The 24,202-nt window shown below is 42.6% G+C and overlaps 4 protein-coding genes across 5 annotated transcripts in view; 2 read left to right on the forward strand and 2 right to left on the reverse strand.

Moving 5' to 3' along the window:
- cs (citrate synthase) overlaps positions 1-3,931 on the forward strand; it is a 14,548-nt gene extending 10,617 nt beyond the window's left edge. The window contains exons 10-11 of the mRNA XM_019865785.1: positions 737-946; positions 2,367-3,931. Of these exons, the coding sequence (XP_019721344.1) occupies positions 737-946; positions 2,367-2,537 (381 nt within the window). The 3' untranslated portion in view covers positions 2,538-3,931. The remainder of the gene's footprint in view (positions 1-736; positions 947-2,366) is intronic.
- A 1,888-nt stretch (positions 3,932-5,819) lies between these two features.
- Positions 5,820-9,759, reverse strand: coq10a (coenzyme Q10A). Its single transcript, XM_019865808.1, has 5 exons — positions 9,595-9,759; positions 8,195-8,344; positions 7,792-7,984; positions 7,007-7,108; positions 5,820-6,915 (listed from the first exon to the last, which is right to left on the reverse strand). Exons 1-5 carry the CDS (start codon positions 9,729-9,731, stop codon positions 6,748-6,750), a joined length of 750 nt encoding a protein of 249 aa, XP_019721367.1. The 5' UTR covers positions 9,732-9,759; the 3' UTR covers positions 5,820-6,747.
- Positions 9,721-19,374, forward strand: pmelb (premelanosome protein b). 2 transcript variants are annotated; one of them, XM_019865767.1, is made up of 14 exons: positions 9,721-9,839; positions 12,903-12,936; positions 12,996-13,063; positions 14,480-14,575; positions 14,822-14,968; positions 15,239-15,367; positions 15,518-15,679; positions 16,152-16,484; positions 16,575-16,802; positions 17,193-17,330; positions 17,426-17,528; positions 17,823-18,028; positions 18,106-18,196; positions 18,971-19,374. In XM_019865767.1, coding segments are annotated over exons 2-14 (1,866 nt in total). In that variant the 5' UTR covers positions 9,721-9,839; positions 12,903-12,934; the 3' UTR covers positions 19,134-19,374. The 2 variants fall into 2 exon arrangements, with proteins under 2 accessions (XP_019721326.1, XP_019721336.1); XM_019865777.1 differs by lacking the exon at positions 12,903-12,936 and having other exon boundaries at positions 9,727-9,839; positions 12,982-13,063.
- Positions 19,375-19,536: 162 nt separating this feature from the next.
- On the reverse strand, positions 19,537-22,556 carry LOC109513375 (tubulin alpha-1B chain). Its single transcript, XM_019865795.1, has 4 exons — positions 22,419-22,556; positions 21,014-21,236; positions 20,785-20,933; positions 19,537-20,657 (listed from the first exon to the last, which is right to left on the reverse strand). Exons 1-4 carry the CDS (start codon positions 22,419-22,421, stop codon positions 19,677-19,679), a joined length of 1,356 nt encoding a protein of 451 aa, XP_019721354.1. The 5' UTR covers positions 22,422-22,556; the 3' UTR covers positions 19,537-19,676.
- Between the last annotated feature and the right edge of the window lie 1,646 nt (positions 22,557-24,202).

Consider the following 24,202-nt stretch of genomic DNA (forward strand, 5'->3'; position numbering starts at 1 on the left):
TCGCCGATAGACAGGTACACTCCGAGGTATATACTTTTTTTATTCAAATATACGAGGATGATATTTTCAATTTTATTTGGTATGCATTTGTAGCAACAGCATGATAACATTTATTTGTTTTTATTTGCGTTTTATATTCATATTGATAATTCACGTTTTGTCTTGGATAATAAAGCACGGTTATGCATAATAAATTGTATGCATAATAAATATTCACTATCACTGTATGAGGTAAGAATCAACAGCTTTTTATCACATTTACACAACACTTTATGAATACAAGTCATGAACAAATCTTAAATATGGCAGGGAATGTGTTTACTTTTTTAGTTTTGATTTTGAGCAGCAAATTTGGAGTTACATATTGGTGCTCACCAGGAATGCATAGGCAAAATTGCACAAATTTTCACTTGAAAGAATAGTGGCGATCTTGGGATTTTTTTCTGTTCAATTTTCAAACTGTGTAAATTTAATACACTTCATCTTCAGCATGTTTAGTGCCACTTTTGTAAGTAACCACGCCCCCGTCCAGGCCACGCCCCCGTCCAGGCCACGCCCCTTCCGCTTTTTTCATCACTCGCCATTGCCATGTATGAGTAGTGGACTAACACTTTGTACTGCAGAGTAACAACAAAATTGAATGGATTTGTTCCCAGCTGTCCCAATGCTCAAAGTCCCTTAAACTAAAACTTGCAGATGTAGTAGTCAATAACATTGGATCCAATCTTTGTGTCAGGTGGTACCGGGCTACGGTCACGCCGTCCTGAGGAAGACGGACCCTCGGTACACCTGCCAGCGCGAGTTTGCCCTGAAGCACCTGCCCACCGACCCCATGTTCAAGATGGTGGCTCAGCTGTACAAGATTGTCCCCAATGTGCTGCTGGAGCAGGGCAAGGCCAAAAACCCTTGGCCCAACGTGGACGCCCACAGTGGCGTTCTGTTGCAGGTGAGTCCTAACCTCGCCACAGCGGTTGTCTCAATTGATGGCTTTATGGCGGGATTAACAGAAGCAAGATGGCACCTATGTTAAAGGGACAAAAGACAATAAAGAATGTTTTGGGGGTGGGTGGGCTAGAACGGATTAATGGAATTTCACTTCATTTCAACGTTTCAAGATTGAATTGCTGTAAAGGTAACTTGAGTTTCAGACTTGGTCATGGAATTAATTAAACCCAAAGCCAATGTGTCATTAGTTAAGACGTCACAGCGGACACTGGTGCTGATGTCACGCATCTCATTATCTGATGGCTGTATACCATGTCACTGTACAAGTAAATTTTGCTGGGTTCTATGGAACAGGCGTTTCAATGCCGAATCGTATGCAACTGCGCTGAAATGGCAGTTTTTCAGGATTTCTTGGTTCAAGAGGCTTACTCAATTTCTGTGGTTGGAGTGGCCGAAGATGTTTGTTTAGTCAGCTGCAGCTCAGAGAAACAAATTGGTTACCTGGTGACTGGAAACATTATCGTTACGGACGTGGCCTGTCTCGACATAACTTTGAGATCAGATTCAGGGTAAACAGTGTTCTAGTTTACAACATATGGCAAGACTAATTCAACTGAGAGACTAACTGGATATGACGCTGTATTGCTTTGCAACAGTGTTCAAGATGGCTTTGCAAAAGTATTTTAGATGCATTCAAAGTACGAATTCCGTCATTTGCAGGGAAATCCACCAGGATGGCAGTACGTTGCTCCCTAAAGATGATTTTGTATTCTTTAAAGAAGGACCAACGATACACAAAAAGAGCATCTTACACAGTAGTTGTTCAAAATATTTCAGCTTCTCTTTTATATCTGTAAAAGTCACTCACACCTCATTAACATCACTAAATATGGACTGTGGTCACAGTATTTAGCTAGACAGATATCAACCAAACTTTTTGTCAGAATGTACAGAAATCAACATGTTGTCATGAATTTTTCATAGCAGTGGACCCTCACTATTTGTGGGGAATCATTGACCCTGACCCCCAACCCTCCCACTAAAAAGGGTTTGTAATATTGATAGATGCCACAAGATGGCAGCAAGCCCTTAAAACTGATTTGATCTTGAAACACCAACACCACCATGTATATAGCGTGTACCAAACCAAAATAGGAGGGCTTCACTGTACTGTTTCTGTATGTAGCTGGCATATGTTTTAGCAGTAAATGCTTACTCATCAATTTAGGGATGTTGGATAACGGCACACCTAATTTCTCATGGCACACTGGTTGGGAATCACGGTTGTAGTGGCCACTATTTGAACAAATGCATATTTGTGGAGTTCAGATTGCAGTAAAAGAGAAAAAAAATAGTAATTACGGCAAATGTGGGTCCTTGCGATCGAACCTAACTGCACCCCTGTACTTCCCTGTCCGCAGTACTACGGAATGACGGAGATGAACTACTACACGGTGCTCTTCGGCGTGTCGCGGGCTCTCGGCGTGCTGGCCCAGCTGGTGTGGAGTCGAGCCCTGGGCTTCCCGCTGGAGCGCCCCAAGTCCATGAGCACGGATGGACTCATGTCTCTGGTGGGCTCCAAGTCGGGTTGATCCCCGACCACGTGAGGGGTTTTAGTGGTGGGGAAAAAGCGTAAACGTGACGGATTACGATGAGTTGACTACCCCCTGACCTACCCTGGTCCATCCCTGGAATTCCACCAGATTTAAAGAGACAATTTACTTTTAATGTCATTACACGCAAAAAGACTCTCCTCCAACCACTGCTAGTTGTCCTGTTACCTCCTCAGGAGGTGAAACTTCCACACATAGAGAGTCCCACCTGTTTTTGTTTGTTTATTTTTTTGTTTTTAAGCTACCCTACAAGTCCTCTACGAATTAAGGGTGACACTCAAAGGGAATTGTGGGAGTGAACTGCACTTCCTCTGTATTTGTTTCAGCGGCTAAGGCCACGTCCCCCATCAATCAGCTGACAAGTCACTTTGATTTCTCCTATGCATCCCCGCCGCTCTCCTGCCTTTGGCAACGTTTCACTCCCATTTATGAGCACTCCAGTTTTCACCATTCTCGCCGTGATCAAGCAGTTCATAAAACACACAGCAGAAAACAAAAGCCGCTTTCAATATAAAACTTTTTTTGTTGTTTTTAGTGCTGGCTAGTCTTCCCTCTATGATCAAAATAACCGGCCCGTCTTTGTTTCAGCCCGGCGCTAGTTTAACCCGGTGACTGACACAGTGGGGGGCAAGCGTATTGACGCGTAAGAGCAAGCTTGAATTCTAGGTGGGCTTCGTCCTTGTAATTGTTTGTTGCTTTTTTTTTTTTTTTGGTTTTTATCCACGTGAGAGCTTTATCAATGTGGATTGCTTCAACATCAGCATTTGATTGATTGATTGGATCTCATCCTTTGAAACCAGAGACCCCAACTCGCCACCGCTCGCTCCCTTGCTTGAGTGTGTCCCTTCTTCCTGAGCTTGCTGGTGTAACGGTTGGGTTATGTGGTTTTATTTATACTTTGTGTACATAGGTTATATATATATATATATGTATATGTATAAGTTCTGCTCATAACAGCCACACCGAGTACCAACTGTCAAAGGTCAGCCTCTCGGGTAGAAACCGCAGCTATCTTGTACATACATGTTTTTGTCTTTTTTTTTCTCCCCCAGGGTGTTTTCAAGCTTGTTCTTGAGCTCCATTGCCAAGACAGCCTGCCCATCTGTGGCGTTGTTTGTCAACACTCCATTTTTGTCACTCAGAATCTTTTTTTTTTTTTTTTTTTTTTGGCTTTGTTTGTGCTCCTCCTGTCTGTCGTCTCGTGGCATTATTTTGATCGTAGAGGAGGTTGTACGTGATAAATGAGAATGAAATGTAAGGTGGGTTCATCAGATACGCTTCAGGGGGGCTGGATGGGTCGGACAGGGCAAGAAATAGTGGAAAACAACTCTTAAAAAAAAAAAAGTAAAAATAAAGGTTTTTATTGAACAATGCCTAGTCTTTTTTTTTAAAGGAAATGTTGGCACACAATCACACCTATTGCCCTTAATACCAGTGTTTTACTATTATTAAAATAGTTTGTCTTGGGATTTTAAAAATGACAAATTTTTCAAATTAATGAAACGTCCGAAAAATAATGTGAATTCTATCTACATTTTGGAGAGGGATAAACACCAAATAGTTGCTGAGTTTCCGGCTTTTAGCAAGCAATTTATCAACTGATCGAGTGCGTATTAGTGACTTGTTGCCTTCATCAACTCACTGAAAAAGGTTTTTGTTGAATTTACTCACTTTTATTTTATGTGATTGCACTTGATAATAAAATCTACATCCAGATCCATTTTTAAGTAGAATATACATCTACTTAAATGTTTCTTTATCCAGATCTTTTTTGTGCGTGCAACTAAGAAAAATACCTATCCCCACCATAAAGCATTGTGAATATGCCCATCTTTACAACAAAGTAATGTAAATTTTCCCATCCGTGCAGTTAAGTATAGTGAATGTGCCCATCTCGTCAACGTCTTGAGTTGAAGTCTTTTTAACGATCTGAGTTGTGCGTCATGGCGCTAAATGGCACTTTGGCCTTCCTCAGTCACATGAGCCCTCCTTTCTGTATTTGCTGGGATATTAATAACCGGACTGCATGCCGTCACCCAGATTTGCTTTCCCTTAAAAAAATGACAAGGAAGCTGTCTGCGATTGGCAGGATGTACCCACGCTTTTCATCACAAATCAGCAAGGATCGGCTCCAGCTCGCTTGCAACCCTAATAAGGACAATCACTTCTGGATGTCGCATCATCATGGCAGACATACTTCCAGGGTGCAAAAGATGGAGCTGTTGTCTGATTGCACCAAGGCACAGTGAAAAAAGGGTAAATGGCAGAAGAGAAGGCTGAATTTTGATCAATTCAGCCTTCTGCTTCAGTTTGAATGTGTGACGTGTCACTCGAAAATGAGGTAAGCTTCTGTACAAGAAGGAATTCACACTTAAACAGATATTTTGGTTCAACATTAGACATGGTGGAACTTGAGACGGTTAAAATTATTGAGGAACTGGCTAATTAACTGACTTTTCTGTTACTCAGATGAATAAGCCGCATGCACTGAGAATAAGGAACTTTTATTTATTTACAGTAACGCCTCCAAAGGTACACTTCGGCCTTTGTACAACATAAGGACATCACATTAATGTACAATTGCTTCAAATATTTTCCTGCCTTGCAAGTGTTTTCCCTGCAGATTAAAAAAAAAAAAGCTTGACAATATGAAATCATCAATGCAGCAAAGCAACACTTAAGTCTTCACCTCCAGCACTGCCAAATCGTTGATTTTGCCACATTGAATAGGTTAATGTTTTTCTAGCACGGGCCAAGAAGGTGAGGTAATCCAAAAATAGAATTCATAGACCCTTGGTAACAATAGTCAATGTTTTGCACGTCTTACAATCAATGTGTGAGCAGCACACAAACACAACTTACACCTATGCACAGATGTGCAGAAATAAGACAAAAATATTTATTTCATAGCCCAACAGTATGTGCTTGTCATGCATTGATGTGCCGCTTAACATTGGAAATCTGAAATAATTGGACTTGTACACTGTTAAGTGGACCGCCGCACATTCAAGCCTCTCAACTGCTGATTCCGCTTATTCAGATTGTTTTTCTCCAATTTCGCCTATCAGTTTATTTTCAATGAATTTTTAGGTCCCACAAGAATAAATGCATTCTATGATAATGAATTAAGCTGCCTTTCCAGCAGCTCCGCTGCTGTGAATTGGGAATTTCTCCATTGCGAGACGAATAATGGTTTTCTTATCTTATCTTAATCTCACATCACCCGTGAATGAATAATTTATGGCGTGAATCTTCCTGAGATTTAAAAAAAAAAAAAAAAAAAAAGCTAAAGCACTGGCTACCAGACTCAAAGCATGTGGTGAAAGTAACACTGCTGGGCTACCAAATCTGTGCACGCGCATGCAAATGTCACACATGACAGCAGGCAATTCAAAGTGCAGAAAGAAAACCTATAAAGGTGGAACCCTTTAATCAAACCTGTTCACACTCTCTTATTGTCCCAAACATGGCACATCATATGCGCTGCCTCCATCAAAAAATAAAATAAAAATACATAAGTCATAAATTAATGAAAGTGTTTAGCACCAAGCTCAAAATAATGTAGCAAAGCACACAGACTACTCGGAAACGTTTGAGACATTGGGGGAATTTTCAGCATGAATCTAAAATTTACCTAAAAAATTCATAAAAGCTAAACTGAGTGTCGACGGTGACATCGGGAAGTCACAAAAGGGAGACTGGAAGAATCACCGAATGGCATAGAAGTGGCTGTCCGTGGAAATAAAAATAAATATGGAAATATGAATTTGCTGTACTGAAAGACTAAAGTATTGGATATGTACATTTAAAAGTTATGAAAAGGTTGAACTAAGTTAATTATGGAGCATTTCAGGTTCATCCCGAAATTTCAGCTAATATCCCAAACTTTTTGTGAGTAGTGTGTCAAAAGAATTAAAAGTGAAGGATGTGGGGTTGGTTTTTCAAAGTCACGGTGAAACATTGGACTTGCTCCCCTTCAAAATCCCACTCGGGATTGGTTGCCTTTAAAAAAAGAAAAATAAAACTATTAAAATAAAAACCTATTCTTTGATGGTGTATTTGATACTTGTTTTGTACATGAACTCGCTGGACTATGTCCCTCAGGAAAGGTAGACAGGGGAACATGGGGAGGTGGGCGGGGAGACTTAAGCAGCAGCTTCATGCAGGGTGGGCGTTTTGCGGACGGACATCACGTTTGGTGGACCTCGTGGAACATAAGCTCTCGCGGGATACGAGTCTCTGGGCCGTAGAGCTTGCAGGCACGGCGCTCGAAGGCGGCCACGTTCTGTTTGACCACCTCGTCGAAAAACATGGTGGCCAGCTGCGAGTGTAGCAGGGAACGGAACTCAAAGGATATCTGGAGAGGCAAGAGAGGGGAGGGGACGCTCACGTAAAATGACAAAATGGGCACGGTGGACATCACACAGAAATGGCGGAGGGGGGCTTACGGAAAAGTCAACAGTGCAGGTGCGAGGGTAGCCGGGAATGCCCGGACTGAAACGCCAAATGGTCTCCAGGTGGTTGAACAGCTTTCCGTCCGTGCACACGGCCTGAAGGTAATGAGTGGCGGGAGAACAATGCAACTGAGGTTATTAGTTATCGAAAACCATTAAAATGATTTTGAAAAATAATGTAACATATTTTCTTGGACTTATAAGTTGCACTTTTTTCCACATTGTTTGGTTGGTCCTGCGACTTATATTCAGGTGCAACTTTTATACATTAAAATTAGAGCTTGGACGAGCCCATCCATCCATCCATTTTCTGATCTACTTTATCCTCACAAGGGTAGCTTGGACAATCATACATGCCATTTTAAACTAAAAAGGAAAACTCTTCCATTAGTTCAAAGCAGAAGTTCCCAATCCAACCGGAACTTGTTCACTGCCATCAACACAATTAATGGAGCAGAGATTTTGAGTGCAAGTCTGAGCTCTAATTTTAATATGTAGTCAGTCGCGCCTCAGAATAAGTCGCAGGACCAGCCAAACACACCAAAAAAGAAAAAAAAGTGTGACTTTGAAAACTATGATGCATTAAAAATAAAGGTTCAAAAAAACAGAGCCTACCAAACCAAAATTAAGTAGATGCCCCCCCCCCTTAAATCACAACCATTGCAATTTGAAAATGGCATTTTACTACATCGCAATGCACATTTGAATTCCATTCATGTTCAGCGCTACAAATAACTCCACCTGAAACTGAAATAAACCCAGTCTTGCTGGGAACTCACTTTGACTAGGTGAGGCCGCACACAGCTGATCATGGACGTGTAGCGCTCGACGACGGGCGGGAAGCCCACCTCCAGCTGGGCCTTGCAGTGGCCCGCCCGCTTGGCCACGGTCTGAGACTTCTTGCACCACGGAACGAACAGTTTGTAGTCATCGACATTGGCCACCACGTCGTACATCTCCAGCATGGAGTAGCTGCCGGAAGAAGCCACGCGCTCAGCAAGGGTGTTGGAGGGGGACAAGCGCCCACCTCAGCACAGGTGATTCCGCATAGCTAAGCGCAGCCTCCTTTCATTAATTAGGCTCACCCAGCAGTTACATTCCCAAGAATCATTTAATATTTATTGCATTCATTTACATGTAGGTGGTCTTCTCCACAAAATTCGTTTGTTACAATTTTGTTACCCGAGTATCCTGCGTTCGGAGTACTCCTTCCTCTTGTTGGTGAGGCTGATGAAGTTCCTGCTCTGGGGAACGCTCGCCATGGCGTCCCAGTCGTGAAGGCACAGCACTTTGGGAGATCTGGTCATCAAAATGCCACATGAGGACAAATGTCTGTGAGGGGACAAAAGACATCCTGTGAGTGTGGAAAAGGCAGCAGGTGTCCACGGGTAAATTCCGGCCTCCCAGAGTGACAATGGGACACACAAGGTTGGCAGGCTGTTGCTGGCGTTTTCTCAGTTGATATGTGATAACTGCTCCTGCAACATGTGATGTTGGAATGTGGCTTCTTGTAGCTGACCGCGATAAGCCAAGATGGGACTAGAAATATCTCTGCCAGCTCTGTCGTCAGCGACACAGGTGTTTTGAAAAAGACTTTTGGCTTTTCAGTTACACGCAAACCACCTTTCAGTCAAATGACATCATGGTAACATCCCACTAGGCTTGTTTTGCTCCTTATTTATTTGATTTGTAATTAATGCATGTCTTTAAATTACAATGGAAGACGTACAAACACATTCATTTGGTAGAAGAACGGCAGGTTCTCTAAACCAGTGGTCCTCAACCACCAGTCCGCGGACTCGTTCCGGGTGTCGGCCTGTTTGGGACCGGGCCACACAGAGACAGACCTGTGAGCTGTGAGCAAATTTGCTTCATCAAACGTGGCGGAAATGTGCGCGACTCTAGCCAATCTGAATCCCCCTTCTAACCTTGGTTTGCTAGTTGAAATAAACAGAATCCACCAATAAATGAAAGAAGAAGTAAATAGAAAGTAATCAAGGAACAAATTAACCAAACGTGCTATGTCGTCAAAAACAAGGCGATGCCAGAAACCTATTGAATCATTTCAACAAGTACCAAAAATGCAAGTCGAGTTGAACAGCCTGCCCAAGTAACCATTAACAGTGTAGTCGCTACTAACTAGCCAGCAGCCACCAGATGGAAGCTGCGATCAATCGTGTCACCTTTTGATCAGTCTCATTTGCAAGTGGCAATAATGCTAACTCCGTATGTAGGATCATAACTTCAATCGCAATTTTCTTTGGACTGTTTAAAGCCGTTGGTAATGAAGACTGGTTCTGTGATGCATGCATTCAGAAATGTATTATGAATAATGAAAAGTACTTCGCACATATGCATATATTTTATTTTCCTCCTAGTTGTGACGTTTTAGATTCAAACTTCGCCTTTGGCCTTCTGATGTGTAAATTCCGTGGCATTCCCTTGTTTGAATGTTTTTTTTTTTGACGTCACTGCCTAAACTAGTTGTTTGCGCGCCTCGTAACCTCGAAACCGAGGACGCCATGTACTATTGATTCTAATTCAAGCTGACAGTCACACTATGATTGTCGGTGTTTTTTTACCTGATATTTTGTCGCGTGCACATTCGGGGCACCGCTGGGCGGCAAGACCGAGGAGAGCCCACGACGGCAACCTGGAGATAGTCGCTAAAAGTCCGCACACCCATGGGCAACCTCCGGGCGGTGGTCGCGGCTGCCATCAAAACAGCCACCCGTTGTCAAGATGACAACACCTGTGTGGAGCACACTGAAGAGGCCGGAAAAAAAAAAGACGGGGGGGTAGGGCCCGCTTTTCAGCCCACGTAGAGGTAAGACGTGTCGTTCACCAAATGAAGCATTCGATGACTAGCTGGCGACGTAACGAGTCCAAGTGATGCTAGCTAAGTGCGAGCTAACATTAGCCAGCTACTGAGGTATCGTAATAGTCCGAAGTAGCGCGACATAAAGCCAAAACATCACTCCGCACTCTCACATCGTCTCTGGTCATCAACTACGGCGGAATTGTCGGCTCTATTTATTTCGCTCGTTTGGTAGCAAATACTAGTCAGCCCCAGACGACCTTCTGCCGCTCACGAAACGCCGGTGGGACAAACGGCTTGTTCTGTTTGTCAGTTCAAACCGGCGGATGGACTAAAGGCTGCTCCCTAGTGTGGCGGAGGATCGCAGCGGAAAATCCTGGACGGGATTTGTTTCGGGAAAGAACATAGACGACTCAAATCGAATCACGACTATCTCATCTCAGTTTTCCTCACTGAAATTAATATGAATGTAATGAAAACGTTCCAGCAACAAACAACAACAAGAACGACGACAACAAAAGCACCCCGTAGACTGTTTTTAAAATAAGAAAAATAGCACTCTGTAGTACTATACTTTATTAAAACATACAACAATAACACAGTTAAAGATTTAAACGCGTTTGCACCATGATTTCATACTTTAACACAATAAACAAGTATAATGATACTCATGTAGCCTGTAGTAGCGGGGTCAAATTCCTTGTGTGTTCTACATACTTGGCCAATTGCGCCTTCTGGTGCCTTGGCCACCAGGGGGAAGTATAATGATACTCATGTAGCCTGTAGTAGCGGAGTCAAATTCCTTGTGTGTTCTACATACTTGGCCAATAAAGATGATTCTGAGTCTGATACATAGTACAGTCGAGGTATATTTGATGACCCAAAGGAGACCATTACCAACATTTAACTGTGCCAGAGAAAGAGAAAAATAATACAGTATTCACTAATAATCTGTACCTCCAGTTTACTAAACTGTACCCTCATTTCTCAAGAATCAATCTTTTATTTCTTCGCTATTCACTTTATTTACATCTTAGCACAAAGAGCCATTAAACAGCATCTATGAGAGGTGCAGCGATTAATCAACAACTAATGTATTGTCAAATTACTCAATAATTTTTGATTGATCAATCGATCAATTGTTGGGCTATGTTGTTAAAGTTATTATTGCCCAAATCCTCCGAATTTCAGCCTTTCAACAATATATATATTCTCTGAGAACTGTAGTGTTCAATGAAAGCAGATTGATTAGCTTGATCTTTTTTTCAAAATAAGAATTTGCTTTCTCTTTTACTTTGGAAAACAATGATCAGCATTTTTGCCTATTTTCTGAATATGCTGCAGAACAAACTGGTCAATGACCCCTTTCGTGTTTGTCTACACAATCTGACTTAGTCTTCTAACTGCAGTTATCTTGTACTTCACCTTGTATCACAGAGGCTGATGATGTTAAAATGCTTTTTAAAAACAGAGCATGTACAATTATTTCCAATAAAAAGTTACTGACGGTGACCTTTTGATGCTTTAAATTGCAAAGAAATCAAGAGTTTGACAAGTGTCCTTTGGAATGGATGCTTCAATATAGTGATCGACACTATGAATACCGACGTTATATTTTTAATTTTTATTTGTATTTTAATGTATTGATGTATTCATCCATATATAAGTTTCTTCATTTATCTATTTATTTATTCATGTTGGCGTTTTATTTGAACCCAACTACATGTCAGTGTTATGCACATGATAAGGAGACAAAACTGCTTATAACAAAGTGACTTTATAGTTGCCTGTTGAGAATGACAAAGCCGGATGAATTTAGGGAGTCACAAGTGCTTTCATAATCCTCCTTAGCATTGCATTCCTCCAGTTTTTTCCCCCTCAACAAATCGCCACCTTGTCGTTGTGTCATGTGTGACCCTTTGTTGTAGTAACATACATACAAAGTATTGTGTTTTTTTTTGTTTTTTTTTTTTTTTTTTGTTTTTTTTTTTTTTTTTTGTTTTTTTTTTTTTTTTTTGTTTTTTTTTTTACACATTTCCAGTTTTCATTGCTTAAAAGGTTTTGTGTGACCTGCTGATCTGACACCAGATGTTCATTATCAAAGCACAGCAATCTGCACACAAGGTGTAATAATGAGCCCCCAAAACGGGTCAGGTGACTTGAGAAGATTTAGGGGAAGCACTTGTGTGGCATTTTAAGAGCGCATGAGTTCTTGAATTTGTAATACCCCTAATTCAAGATATTTGATGATTTGGTTACAGGTTTCTTGTAAAGCCACTCTTTGTTGGCTTGTATTAACACATGCATGCAGTAATAAGCTCAAAAGATGGTGGTCAATTTGTGAGGCTTGGTGGTGTTTTACTCTGGTTCAACTTGCACATAGGTGTCCTGTCTCTTGGTATCTCCTACACGCACCTTCAAACCTCCTTTACATACTAATGCTCATCTTTGAATTTTTAATTGAACAATACTGTATGTTTGTTATTGTGCTATATTTTGCTGGGGTGCAGTCTATGTCACGTACAGTTGCACTGCATCATACTGGGGTGACATATTCTATTATTTTTGGTCGCTTGTGTCTCTAAATAAGGTAACTAATATATTAAAGAACAAACTACAAAAAGGGAAGCCTTAATATAGAGCTTGTTTACACATTAGTTGGTTAGTTAACACATTTTCTAAAGAGTTAAGTCATTAGATTAGAGCAGTACGATTGGCCTCCTGCTTGCCAGTGTGAGCCCATGTTTAGCGCTACTTCTTTGACCTTTTCACAGTCAAAAAGAAAAGTTCAGATAATTTGCCTCTTGCCGTGTTCCAAGTTACAAGATCAGAGATTTCACAGGCTAGAGAAGTCACAGAGTTCATGCGTGGGGTTGACCTGAATCTTTGCACACATGATCGACATGCATGTGCACATTTCTAATGTGTTCGCAATATTGTATGTTCATTCCAGACGGGCGTTTATACTTCATAATCAGTGTCAGTCCAGATGACCCCCCCCTTACTGTGTACGTGTATGTGCGTGTGCGTGTGCGTGTGTGTGTGCGCGCGCGCGCGTGTGCGTGTGTGCAGGGCCTCCTTTGTCTGCTGACACCCGCTCAAACATGTGAGTTTATAAAGCCTCTTTCCCATTGCCGGCTGCTCACTAAAGGGATCTTTGACAAGGAGGAACATGATGAAGACGTCCGCTTGGCTGTTGGTGCTGCTCGTGGCCGCCTCGCACACTGTGGCCAGTAAGTAGAGCAGGTGCTTTTTTTTTGTTCTTTTTTTAAAAATAATTTCAGAAATTGCTGCTATTATAATATTGAAAAATCTAAGGCAAATGCAATAGATAGAGATATATAATATTTGTCACCACTTCTTTCTAAATTTGTTCATTTGATTCAAATATTTTTAATAAAATTCTGTTTTAAAAAAATAATGTAATCTATTACAATCACGTTCCTCGTGTAGCATAATATTTACATAATAACTTTATTGAAATGCTCATAAATGAATATGAGTGTTAATTATAATCTGCAACCCCCCCAGAAAATGTATACATTATTTTATTTTATGATCACTGCACCACTCTAACATGTATGCTTACTTTATTTCTGTGGCCTGTTAGTTACTCCACGTATGAATAAAAGTGAAACAAATGTAATCTTTGATAAGATCCGAATGTCGATAGAGCAGGTAGAAAAGTTGTCTGCAGCCATCTCTGTATGATCTGCGCATGTATATGTAAAAAAATAAAAATATTGAATGCAGCAAAAGTTAAATGGATAACACTTTAAAACGCTTTAAAATAATATTGGCATTTCCTTTTTTTTTTGTTTGTTTTAATCCAAATTCAAACCTGAGACTCTTTAATCTGCATTCAACTCGCACACAGCTGTGTCACGTTGCGTACAAGGCAGGAAAAAAGAACTGCTTCGTACGCAACAGGGCGAATGAGAATAAGTGAATCCCCGAAGTAGCAGACACTGACAAGGCTTTTGTCTCAAAATAATATTTATTACAAACGAAAAACTCCGTCGAATGGAAAACAGAAAACGCTGGTCAAAACGAGAACCAGGATATAATGAAACGCGAAAAACAAACCGCTTGCGAAAAACGGCAAGGAAAAGGATAAGACAATTTACTAGGTTAAGTATGTTTTCTGAATAATCCCAATGGGATGACGAACGTGTAGCAAACAACAATCGAATTCGAAGAGCATGGGCAATAACAGTGGCACGGCAAGCAATACTCCGGCAATGAGTCGAAATCCGGAGTTCTTAGATATAGCAGGTGTAATCATTGAGAAATAGGCAGCAGGTGTGCAGGCAGCAGAATGAACGCCTGCCACCTGCTGCCAAATCCGGAACATGACAAGCTGAGGGTCACATGAGAAGGATTGAAGGAAGCACATTCAAGCACCGTTGGACACATTTGCATGTTTTATCATAAAAAAAAACAGCAGTGATACTGGGTGACATAACTGTTAGACAAAAATTATGCATTGATCCAAGATAGTGGTTCGACTTTTGTTCAAACTCCAAATCTTGTATAAGGTGACTTAGCACTTCCACCAAAGACTTCAACATCACTCACCACCCAGCACAAACAAAGCAATTCCTGAACTAAATAATTTCCTTCTTCTTTTTTAATAATATTCATTTTAGAGGCCAGAAATCGCTTCACTCGCTATCCATCCTGGAACACCAAGCTTTACCCAATCTGGAAAGATGGAGACCTCCGTTTCACAGACTCCTGGAAAGGTTTGCTTCTCACCATGTTGGTATTGATTCAAATGTTTGTATTTGGCTACCTAAAATGTACTTTTGAAATATTTGTTATGACACACGCCCTTTGACTGGCGTTGAACCAGTCCGGGGTGTTTCGCTCAAAGTCAGCTGGTATGTAGGCTCAAGCTCACCTAATGAGGATAATCGAGGCATAGAAAATGGACAGGTGGATGTTCAGACACTTCAGGGTTTCATGTTTTCTATGTGCTCTTTGAACAGGTGGAAAAGTAACATTCAATGTCGCCAATGACTCGCCAACTCTGACCGGAGCCAAAGTGACCTTCACCATAGACTTGGAATTCCCCCACAATCAAAAAGTTCAGGCTGATGGAAATGTGGTTTGGGCACAAGACTGCATTGTTAATGGTAACACACATGCGTGCATACGCACAATATTTAATACGCTCTGAGCTACAACAACATAGGAATGTCACACTTATTTGGTACACCATTTTGGTTTGTATTCCGAACAAATATGGCTTGAACCACCATTGAACTTCACCCACAACCTTTTTATTGCACAACCACTTCGACCAACAACCCACATAAGAGCAGCAGACTTGAAACTGTAATCCCCTTACGATGTGACTGCCGAGAGCTGATATTCTTAATGATTTATGTCGCATTCTCATCCAGGAACCAAATACCTGGCGTCTCAGACTGTTTTCCAAACTCAGACGACAGACTGGGAAGCAGTTTTCCCTGATGGGACACCAATCAAAAAGGACAAAAAGCCCAACTATGTGTTTGTCTGGAAGACATGGGGTAACCGAAGCCGTCTTCTTACATTGTATTTCACATTTAGCAGCTCATGTAGGGTATCAGTGATGTATGTAAAGGTCATTTAATTGAGCTGTTCACATTTTGTTGAACAACAAAAAAAAAAAAAAAAAGCTATTATGTGCCCCCGGGCAGGTCAGTACTGGCAAGTGGCAGACGGTCCCTCGTCCACCCTGACCATTGACACAGCCGACATTCCACTGGGGTCCTTCACCATGGACATCGTCATCTACCACTACCGGAGCAAGGAGAAGTTCATTCCTCTCGGTTACGCCTCTACTCAATTTTCCATTACCGGTAGGAAATTCAGATGGATTTTGGATATGAACCCTGCATGGAACAGTTAAGGGAAGATGAGGGAATTGTCGCTGTCCTCCTAATAGCATGTGATTCAGACACACCATTATTTTATATATAGTCATGGAAAAAACAAAACATAAAGCATTCTACGTTGATGACATTATTCTCTGTCATTGATTTTCTGAAAGAAATCAAAGTAAAATGTAACAGTGGTTCACATAATATCCACTTAATTTACCAAGTATCATTCCTTGTTGGCTCAAACAAGGATCCCCATGTTTTTTGAACACCTATATTTGAAATCTAACTCCTCTGTCTGCATCCCGCCCATCATCACTGCTGTACGTTGCTTGCATCCCTTATGCATCTGTTTGTGTATATTTGTCTTTGCATCTGGGTCCGTTTCAAGACCATCTCCATCCAAGGGGATCAATATAGTATGAACAACTTTTTCTTTTTTTTAATGCAGATCAAATCCCATTTGCTGTCTCCCTGGACCAAGTGGATGATATCCTGGCTGGTGACATGAGCTTCGTCCTGAACAGGGCCATTGCCTTTAGCGTCAGTCTGCATGACCCCAGCCAGTTCCTGAGCGACGCCGACATCACCTTTAACTGGGACTTTGGGGACGACAGCGGGGCCCTCATTTCCAGAGAACTGACCGTCACCCACACCTACGTGAGCTCCGGCTCGTTCAAGCCCCGCGTGGTGGTCCAGGCGGTGATTCCAGACAAGGATTGCAACCCTCCAGTGGATACCACAACCAAGTCCCCCACGCTGCCCATTGAGCAAGAAAGCTTGGGTATACCATCTCGTGTTTATGATGACAGGACATGATTTGCCTCATAATGTGGATGCAGCTAATTGTTATTAAACATGTGACCTATGGTAGCACCTGCAGTCCCCCCTCTGGATTCCAGCAAAGCAACTGGTTTGAGGACCAACGCAATTCATTCGGACACAGAGGAAGACAACAGTGAGGACGAGACCTCCACCGCACAGCCCGTCCAGGAAGGCGCGCCAGCGGCCAAGACTCCCTCCCCTACCAACTATGAGGCACACGCCGACCCTGTCTCTAACCTTTTGAGTGAGGAGGCGAGGAGCGATACAGTGAAGGAAGGTAAAGATGGCTGCCTACACAGCACTTTGTGTGCAGCGATGGCTGTTTGAAAGTTCTCTATAAATACAGTTGAGTTGAGTTGAGTTGAGAGTTGAGGTGCTCTTAGTGGCACAAATTCATGATTTATTGGGGCCTTGAAAATAGCATTTTGATTTGTGGCAGTCATGTGATGTCATTCACACGACAATAACAGCTTTGTGTTAAATTAAACAAGCCCAGATTTCACACTAGTTCAAGTATTTTTGGGAAATTTTTGTTTGGTGGTGTGCTGTGAAACAGGTTAAAAACAAAGTTGGGAAACACTGGTTTAGGTCACAATGGCTTAAAGAAGGACCATGGTCATGATTGGGACACAAATGACTCCCTGTGTTGACTCTATTTTTGATGCAGGTTTAAAGCGGCCATCGTTAATGACAGGTCGTGCCACTGTTGTCCTCGTTACCAAAAGGGAAACAATGGACAAACCCACTGAGGATGACTGTGTGACATATCGATATGGCTCCTTTTGCGCTGAAATTCAAGTGGTTGGTGGGTTCCTTGTCATCACTGACTAACACTCCTCTGATCAAATTTCTCCTAATTGATTTTCAGTGTCAGCCGTGAATGGTCTCTTTGCTTTTCAGAGGCTGTCAAGAAAGTCGAAATTGTCGAAATGGACAACAGCATCATAGCAACACCAGGAATGAACAACAAGGCTATTGATCTCACTGTAACCTGCCAAGGGAGGTGAATGCACCCAGATCTATAAATACTTTACAGTGGAACCTAATCAATCAGTTTCCGAACATTGTTTGTCTTTTGAAGAACCTCAGAACTAGACACACATACGCTAACCACCCACACCACTGTGTTATGATCATAAGACGTAAACGCAGTAAATCAATCTAGTTTATCCTGATAGCAATTGACGCATATGTTGATGTACTGCTTTGAACGCAAGTCCACTTCACATAACTTCCTGTATGCATTTGATATTTGAATTTGAATTGATTACTGAGGATGTCTCTCTCGTTCATTCAGCTTCCCCAAACAGGTGTGCAGCATGATTCTGGATGCAGAGTGCTTGAAGCCCATCCACACCACATGCAACATGGTGGAGCCTTCCAAAGAGTGCCAGTTGGTGTTGCATCATTTCTTCAACAACTCTGGCGTCTACTGCATCAACGTGTCCATGGCCAATGACGTCAGCTTGGCCGTCACCAGCGCCAAAGTCAACATTGACATGGGTAAGTGTAGTTAGGCTCCATTTCACTCGTTCTTTTGCCTTAAAACTGGTCACTGACACCCCCTGTCTTTGTTTCAGGATCGGGGCTGTCCTCCTCCAGCATCATCGCCACTGTGCTGGGTCTCATGCTCCTTACTTTGTCTCTGGGAGTAGTGGCATTTTCTTACAAGTAAATATTTTGTAATCTATCTATCTCTCGAGCTAGCTAGTTACCTAGCTAGATAGCTATTGAGCTAGCTAGCTCTGATAGGCCAAAGTTTTGCCTTTTTTCTTTTTCTTAAAATTACAAAATGATGAATTACTACTTTTTAATTCATTAGAATAAATCGGTGTTATTTATTGTTTATCATCCAAACATTTCGACCAAAATCTCGTTATCCCACACAATGAAACTCGCAGGGTCAGCAAACTCAGTCATAACTGCAATACTTCAGCCCGACAGCAGGGTGTGCACTTTACCTCCAAACTTTTCTTGACCTCTATTTCTTAGATCAGGTGTACCCAATTCGGTCCTCGAGAGCCCCTAGCTAGCCTGTTTTTGCGTGATTCCCTCCTCCAACACACCTGATTCAAATGATCAGGAGCGGATTATTTCCAGACCAACTTGGTGAATCAAAATATGATCAGGAGCTGATCAATGGAAGCTGGTGTGTTGCAGGAGTGAGACATCTAAAACAGGCTAGATAGGAGCTCTGGAGAACCAGACTTGGGCACACCAGCCGTTGAGTTACACGCAAATTTCTCTACTTTCGACTCCTTGCACTTACAAAAGAAAGTAAGGTATTAATAGCTGATGATAATTAATTTGCATTGCAGGCTTACTAAATGTGATCAGATTTATGTATGAGAAAAAAACATCACGTTTTTGTTAAATGTAATGGGTACGACTTCAATAGACCAACTTTTACAGTACTGTACTTAAGATATGTGGTTGTCTCGACAGGCGCCTGAAGTCCTACCACCAGCTGAAGCAAGACATCAGGGGGGCCGAGGACCCTCGGGCTGGCTTGTGTCACAGTGGTTCCTCAACAACAATGCTGTGGAAGTTGCTCAACAGGCGAGGAGTGGTCGATCAACGCCCCCTGCTGCAGGACAGAGTAGTGTGAATGAGGCCCCCACCAGCATCTCAACGACGTAGCAGATTCTCCTCACCGCTCCCTTTTTGTACTATTTTTTTTAAATGTACTTTTTTTAACAATAAACAAATGTATCAGCTTCTTGTGAATCAAAACATGTCACTGAATTATGCCAGATTTTTGTCCTTGATAAAGAAGTTTTGCCAATCAAATCAAAGCATTGAATCATCACTGAGTTTGTGTTTTTCCATTAAACATTGCTTGGAGCATTTATGTCCTCTTTCCTTTCAACCTAAACTATTAGCTGCACTGATGGTGTAGCTTGGCCCTGTCAGCAATCAAAGTAAATAATCAATGTATTCTACTTTCCAACATTTCATCATACGGAATCATTAAGTCTAAAATGAAACCTAAATAGAAACACAAGGCAAAGTCACTTGTCACAGGATTTTATTTGGAGCCAGGACGAACATTTTGAAGAATTTTAAACACCCAATCTGGAAACTGACTGACACTTGTCTGGAATGCCTTCAAGAACACATAGCAATTCAATTCCCTATTTTCTTGTGCCTTTTAATATTCTTCTCCTTCCTCCTCTCCTTCACCCTCAATGGAGTCGACGCCAACCTCCTCGTAATCCTTCTCCAGAGCCGCCATGTCTTCTCTGGCCTCGGAGAACTCGCCCTCCTCCATGCCCTCGCCCACATACCAGTGCACAAAGGCGCGCTTGGCGTACATCAGGTCAAACTTGTGGTCGAGGCGGGCCCAGGCCTCTGCGATGGCGGTGGTGTTGCTCAGCATGCACACGGCCCTCTGGACCTTGGCCAGGTCCCCACCGGGAACCACGGTGGGAGGCTGGTAGTTGATACCCACCTTGAAACCAGTGGGGCACCAGTCCACAAACTGGATGGTGCGTTTTGTTTTGATGGTGGCGATGGCGGCGTTCACGTCTTTGGGCACCACATCGCCACGGAAGAGCAAGCAGCAGGCCATGTACTTGCCGTGGCGAGGGTCACATTTGACCATCTGATTGGCGGGCTCGAAGCAGGCGTTGGTGATTTCTGCCACGGAGAGCTGCTCGTGGTATGCCTTCTCAGCAGAAATGACGGGAGCGTAGGTGGCCAGGGGGAAGTGGATACGGGGGTAGGGCACCAAGTTGGTCTGGAACTCGGTCAGATCAACATTGAGGGCACCATCGAACCGAAGGGAGGCGGTGATGGAGGACACGATCTGACTGATCAACCTGTTCAGGTTGGTGTAAGTAGGACGTTCGATGTCAAGGTTCCTGCGGCAGATGTCGTAGATGGCCTCGTTGTCAACCATGAAAGCGCAATCGGAGTGCTCGAGGGTGGTGTGAGTGGTCAGGATGGAGTTGTAGGGCTCCACCACAGCGGTGGACACCTGAGGAGCCGGGTAGATGGAGAACTCCAGCTTGGACTTCTTGCCATAGTCTACGGACAGACGCTCCATCAACAGGGAAGTGAAACCTGAGCCGGTGCCACCTCCGAAGCTGTGGAACACCAAGAAGCCCTGAAGGCCAGTGCACTGGTCGGCCTAAGGACGCAAACGTAACAGACATGACATTAGAGAAAAGACGAGTGTATTCTGGCTTCCTCCCTCAGTTTAAGACTATCCATGTTAGTGACATAGTGTCATGTCAAGTGTTTGGAAAGTTACACACCAGTTTGCGGATCCTGTCCAGCACCAGGTCAATGATCTCCTTGCCGATGGTGTAATGTCCGCGGGCATAGTTGTTGGCTGCGTCCTCCTTGCCGGTGATCAGCTGCTCGGGGTGGAAGAGCTGGCGGTAGGTTCCAGTCCGCACTTCATCTGAAGAGATTAAAAAAAAAAAAAATTGGTTTTAGATTTTTTTCAAGAGGAGAACAAACTGATTTGTATGAGAGTTTTACCAATGACAGTGGGCTCCAGGTCCACAAAGACAGCTCTGGGGACGTGTTTTCCAGCTCCAGTCTCGCTGAAAAAAGTGTTGAATGAATCATCTCCACCTCCCAGTGTCTTGTCGCTGGGCATCTGTCCGTCCGGCTGGATGCCGTGCTCCAGGCAGTACAGCTCCCAGCATGCATTGCCGATCTGGACACCGGCCTGACCAACGTGGATGGAGATACATTCGCGCTGTGCGGGGGAAAAAAATATTCAAGTTAATTATAATTACTTCGTACTTCGAGTGCCATTGCTGTACCTAAAAATAAAACCAAACGTTAACGTTGAACTAGTCTACTGCGCCCCTATCGTTTGCTGCACGCATTGCAGCATGAGACGCCACCCTGCTGCATGACAGCCCACACCAAATCGCTGCTGCCCCCCCCCCACATCTCCCACACACACCCCACCCCACCCCACCCCACCCACAGAAGAATAAAACGTCCTTTTGTTATGAGCTGTCTTCTTTTTTTTTTTACTCCTTCTCTTCTCTTGTGTTTCCTGCATCACTCTCCTCTTTTGACAAGGAAATGCAAATGAGATGCGCATGCGCGGGCACACAAGGTCTGGAATATTCCACTTGCTTTCCTCCACCGAGGATGCACAATCACGGTGTTGTACTGGTAAAAAATGGTTCCAAATCCGATGTTCGGTTAAACTCTACGTACTGGAAATTCCGTAATGGGAAAAGAGAGGAGAATCCACATGAATTCATTCGGGGGGGAAAATACATTTCCCAGTCTATTCGAATGAAGCACGGTTTTCGACGCATATGTTATACCACACTTTAAATATATTCAGTGATGAATTAATAAAAACGAATTTATAAATTAAAAATGAGCTGCAATAGAAAAGCATTTATGCATCTCCACACAGCCGAGCCCCTCCCTGTCATCCGACGTCGTTTGCAAGGTGCCACATTTATTTGTAAATATTTTTTTGTTGATTCGTAATCCCAAATTTGGGATAGAAAATAACATATATTAAACTAAATATTGAGATGTTTTTTGTCGCTTTGAGCTTCTCCCACCTCAGTACCACCAGTCATTGTTCGCATCTACACACACACACACACACACACACACACACACACACACACACACACACACACACACAGACGTAGGGCATCGCAACCTGCTACAGTCGATGTAGGGCAAATCAAATTGATAGTCCTTAATGACTTCGTTAAATATATCAAGTGTTAACAATACAATTGGTTTACATGTTTAAATTAGATCCCATTACATAACAAAGCCAATACGGCGGCGTGCTCTAAGGAGCCGACACGACAATCTTCTTTTTATCCCCCCAAAGAGCCACTATCCCAAAAAAAAAAAAAAACACCATTGTGCAAAAGACGATCGATGAACTCACCATGTTTTCGTCTAGGGTTCAAAGCAGGAGAGAGAAGGAAGAAAAATATTTTTTTGTTGCTTTTCTTTTTTTGTAATTTTGAAGACGTTTGCGTTGCGTGTTGTACCCAACGGGGTCGATGCAACAACTGCTGAATGGGAGGGCGGTGCTAGCACATTTATACACGCACCGCGGCATTGGGGCAGACCGAAAAGACCACTCTACTGCCCCTTGTTGGTTACATTTATATATGTTTTTAGGGATGGATGAATTTACCCGGTGTGTGCATTACGTTTACCCGCCGTGCTCAAAATCCTCTATTACTGTATTAAGGTTAAATTGCAAATAGTTGTCATGAATTTTGCTACTTGTATGCAATCATGCTTTATTGTCCTTAACCAGAATGTGATGGCCGCTTGTCATCTTGCAGGGGCATGGACAAACCCTACCATGCGTGCAGTTCTTAAGGCGTGGCATTTAGCAATCAATAGAGAGCAGCATGACGCACATGGATGTCATCTACGCTTTGTGTTGTTTTGCTGGCCATTTTCAGTTTGGATTTTGCAAACAGTTACAATTTTAGCTTGCCATTATGTATTTTTTATACATTTTGTGCCTCTATGTGCCTTTATTGTACGGTATGGTGACTGCAGCATCTATCTATCTATCTATCTATCTATCTATCTATCTATCTATCTATCTATCTATCTATCTATCTATCTATCTATCTATCTATCTATCTATCTATCTATTCATCCCTCTGTCTGTCTGTCTGTCCATCTATCTGTTATTTTATTTTCACATTTTATCACAATATGTGTCATATGTACTCATCATTCATTCATTTTATATATTATCATATTTGTAATAACTATTATTATTGCGCTCAGTTTTTTTATTCCAATAATGAGACTGCATGGGAAATGGTTAAAATAGCATTGCAGAAACAACAAACCTAGCATAAAGACCTTTGCATGGAACTGATTTTTTTTTTTCATTTACGTGTCTGATGCACTGTATGACTAAGTTGTGGCTACCATGGTTGCATAGGCTCGCCATCATGGCTGCCCACCTTCCTCTTCACCCTCTTTTGTGTCCTCGTTTTCTGCAGTGATGTCATCCTGTGGGCCGATCACATGACCTCCACGTCACTCAGTCACTCACTCTGTGGTTTTGGGGCGTTTCCTCACTTTCTAACCTCTCTGCGAACCGAAAATGACTGCTGTGGATTGTTGTGATGTGCAAAGCAATGAGATGTGGCAGTGTTTAGTTTCACAGACCTTTTCTTCTTTTGCCAGCATAAGGCCAAGATAGCACAGTTTGCTTAAGAGAACACCCTGAAGTGCTTATGGAAGGAACAATAAGTAGTAAGATGGATGTATGGATGGATAGATGGCTATAGATGAATGGACGACCAGACGGCTGGGCAGACAGACAGGAAGTGAAGCCTCGAGAACATTCTCTCCTCCTCCTCCTCCTTCTCTTCTATGTCAGCAGCTGTGACAAGGGAGAGTTGAAGCAGCTGCACTCCGAGAGTAGAATTCTGAAAAGATGGGAGTGGTCCTCTCCTGGCACCAAAGCGACTGGGCTGCATCGTGCAAAGAGAACACGACACCATTCCCCAATGACAGAGCATGTTTTCCATTGAGCGCAGCACAACTATATTCATCCCATTTTTGCATTGCAGCAGCCAATTTAGGATGATTTTTGTCGTGTAGTGCTTTCTTCAAGTGTATAAGAAAAAAAACTACATTGTGGCATATTTACAGTTACTCCTCTAAGGTGAAAGAAACACAATACTACCT

The sequence above is a fragment of the Hippocampus comes genome, unplaced genomic scaffold, assembly GCF_001891065.2.
Source record: "Hippocampus comes isolate QL1 unplaced genomic scaffold, H_comes_QL1_v1.1 scaffold409, whole genome shotgun sequence".
Lineage (NCBI taxonomy): Eukaryota > Metazoa > Chordata > Actinopteri > Syngnathiformes > Syngnathidae > Hippocampus > Hippocampus comes.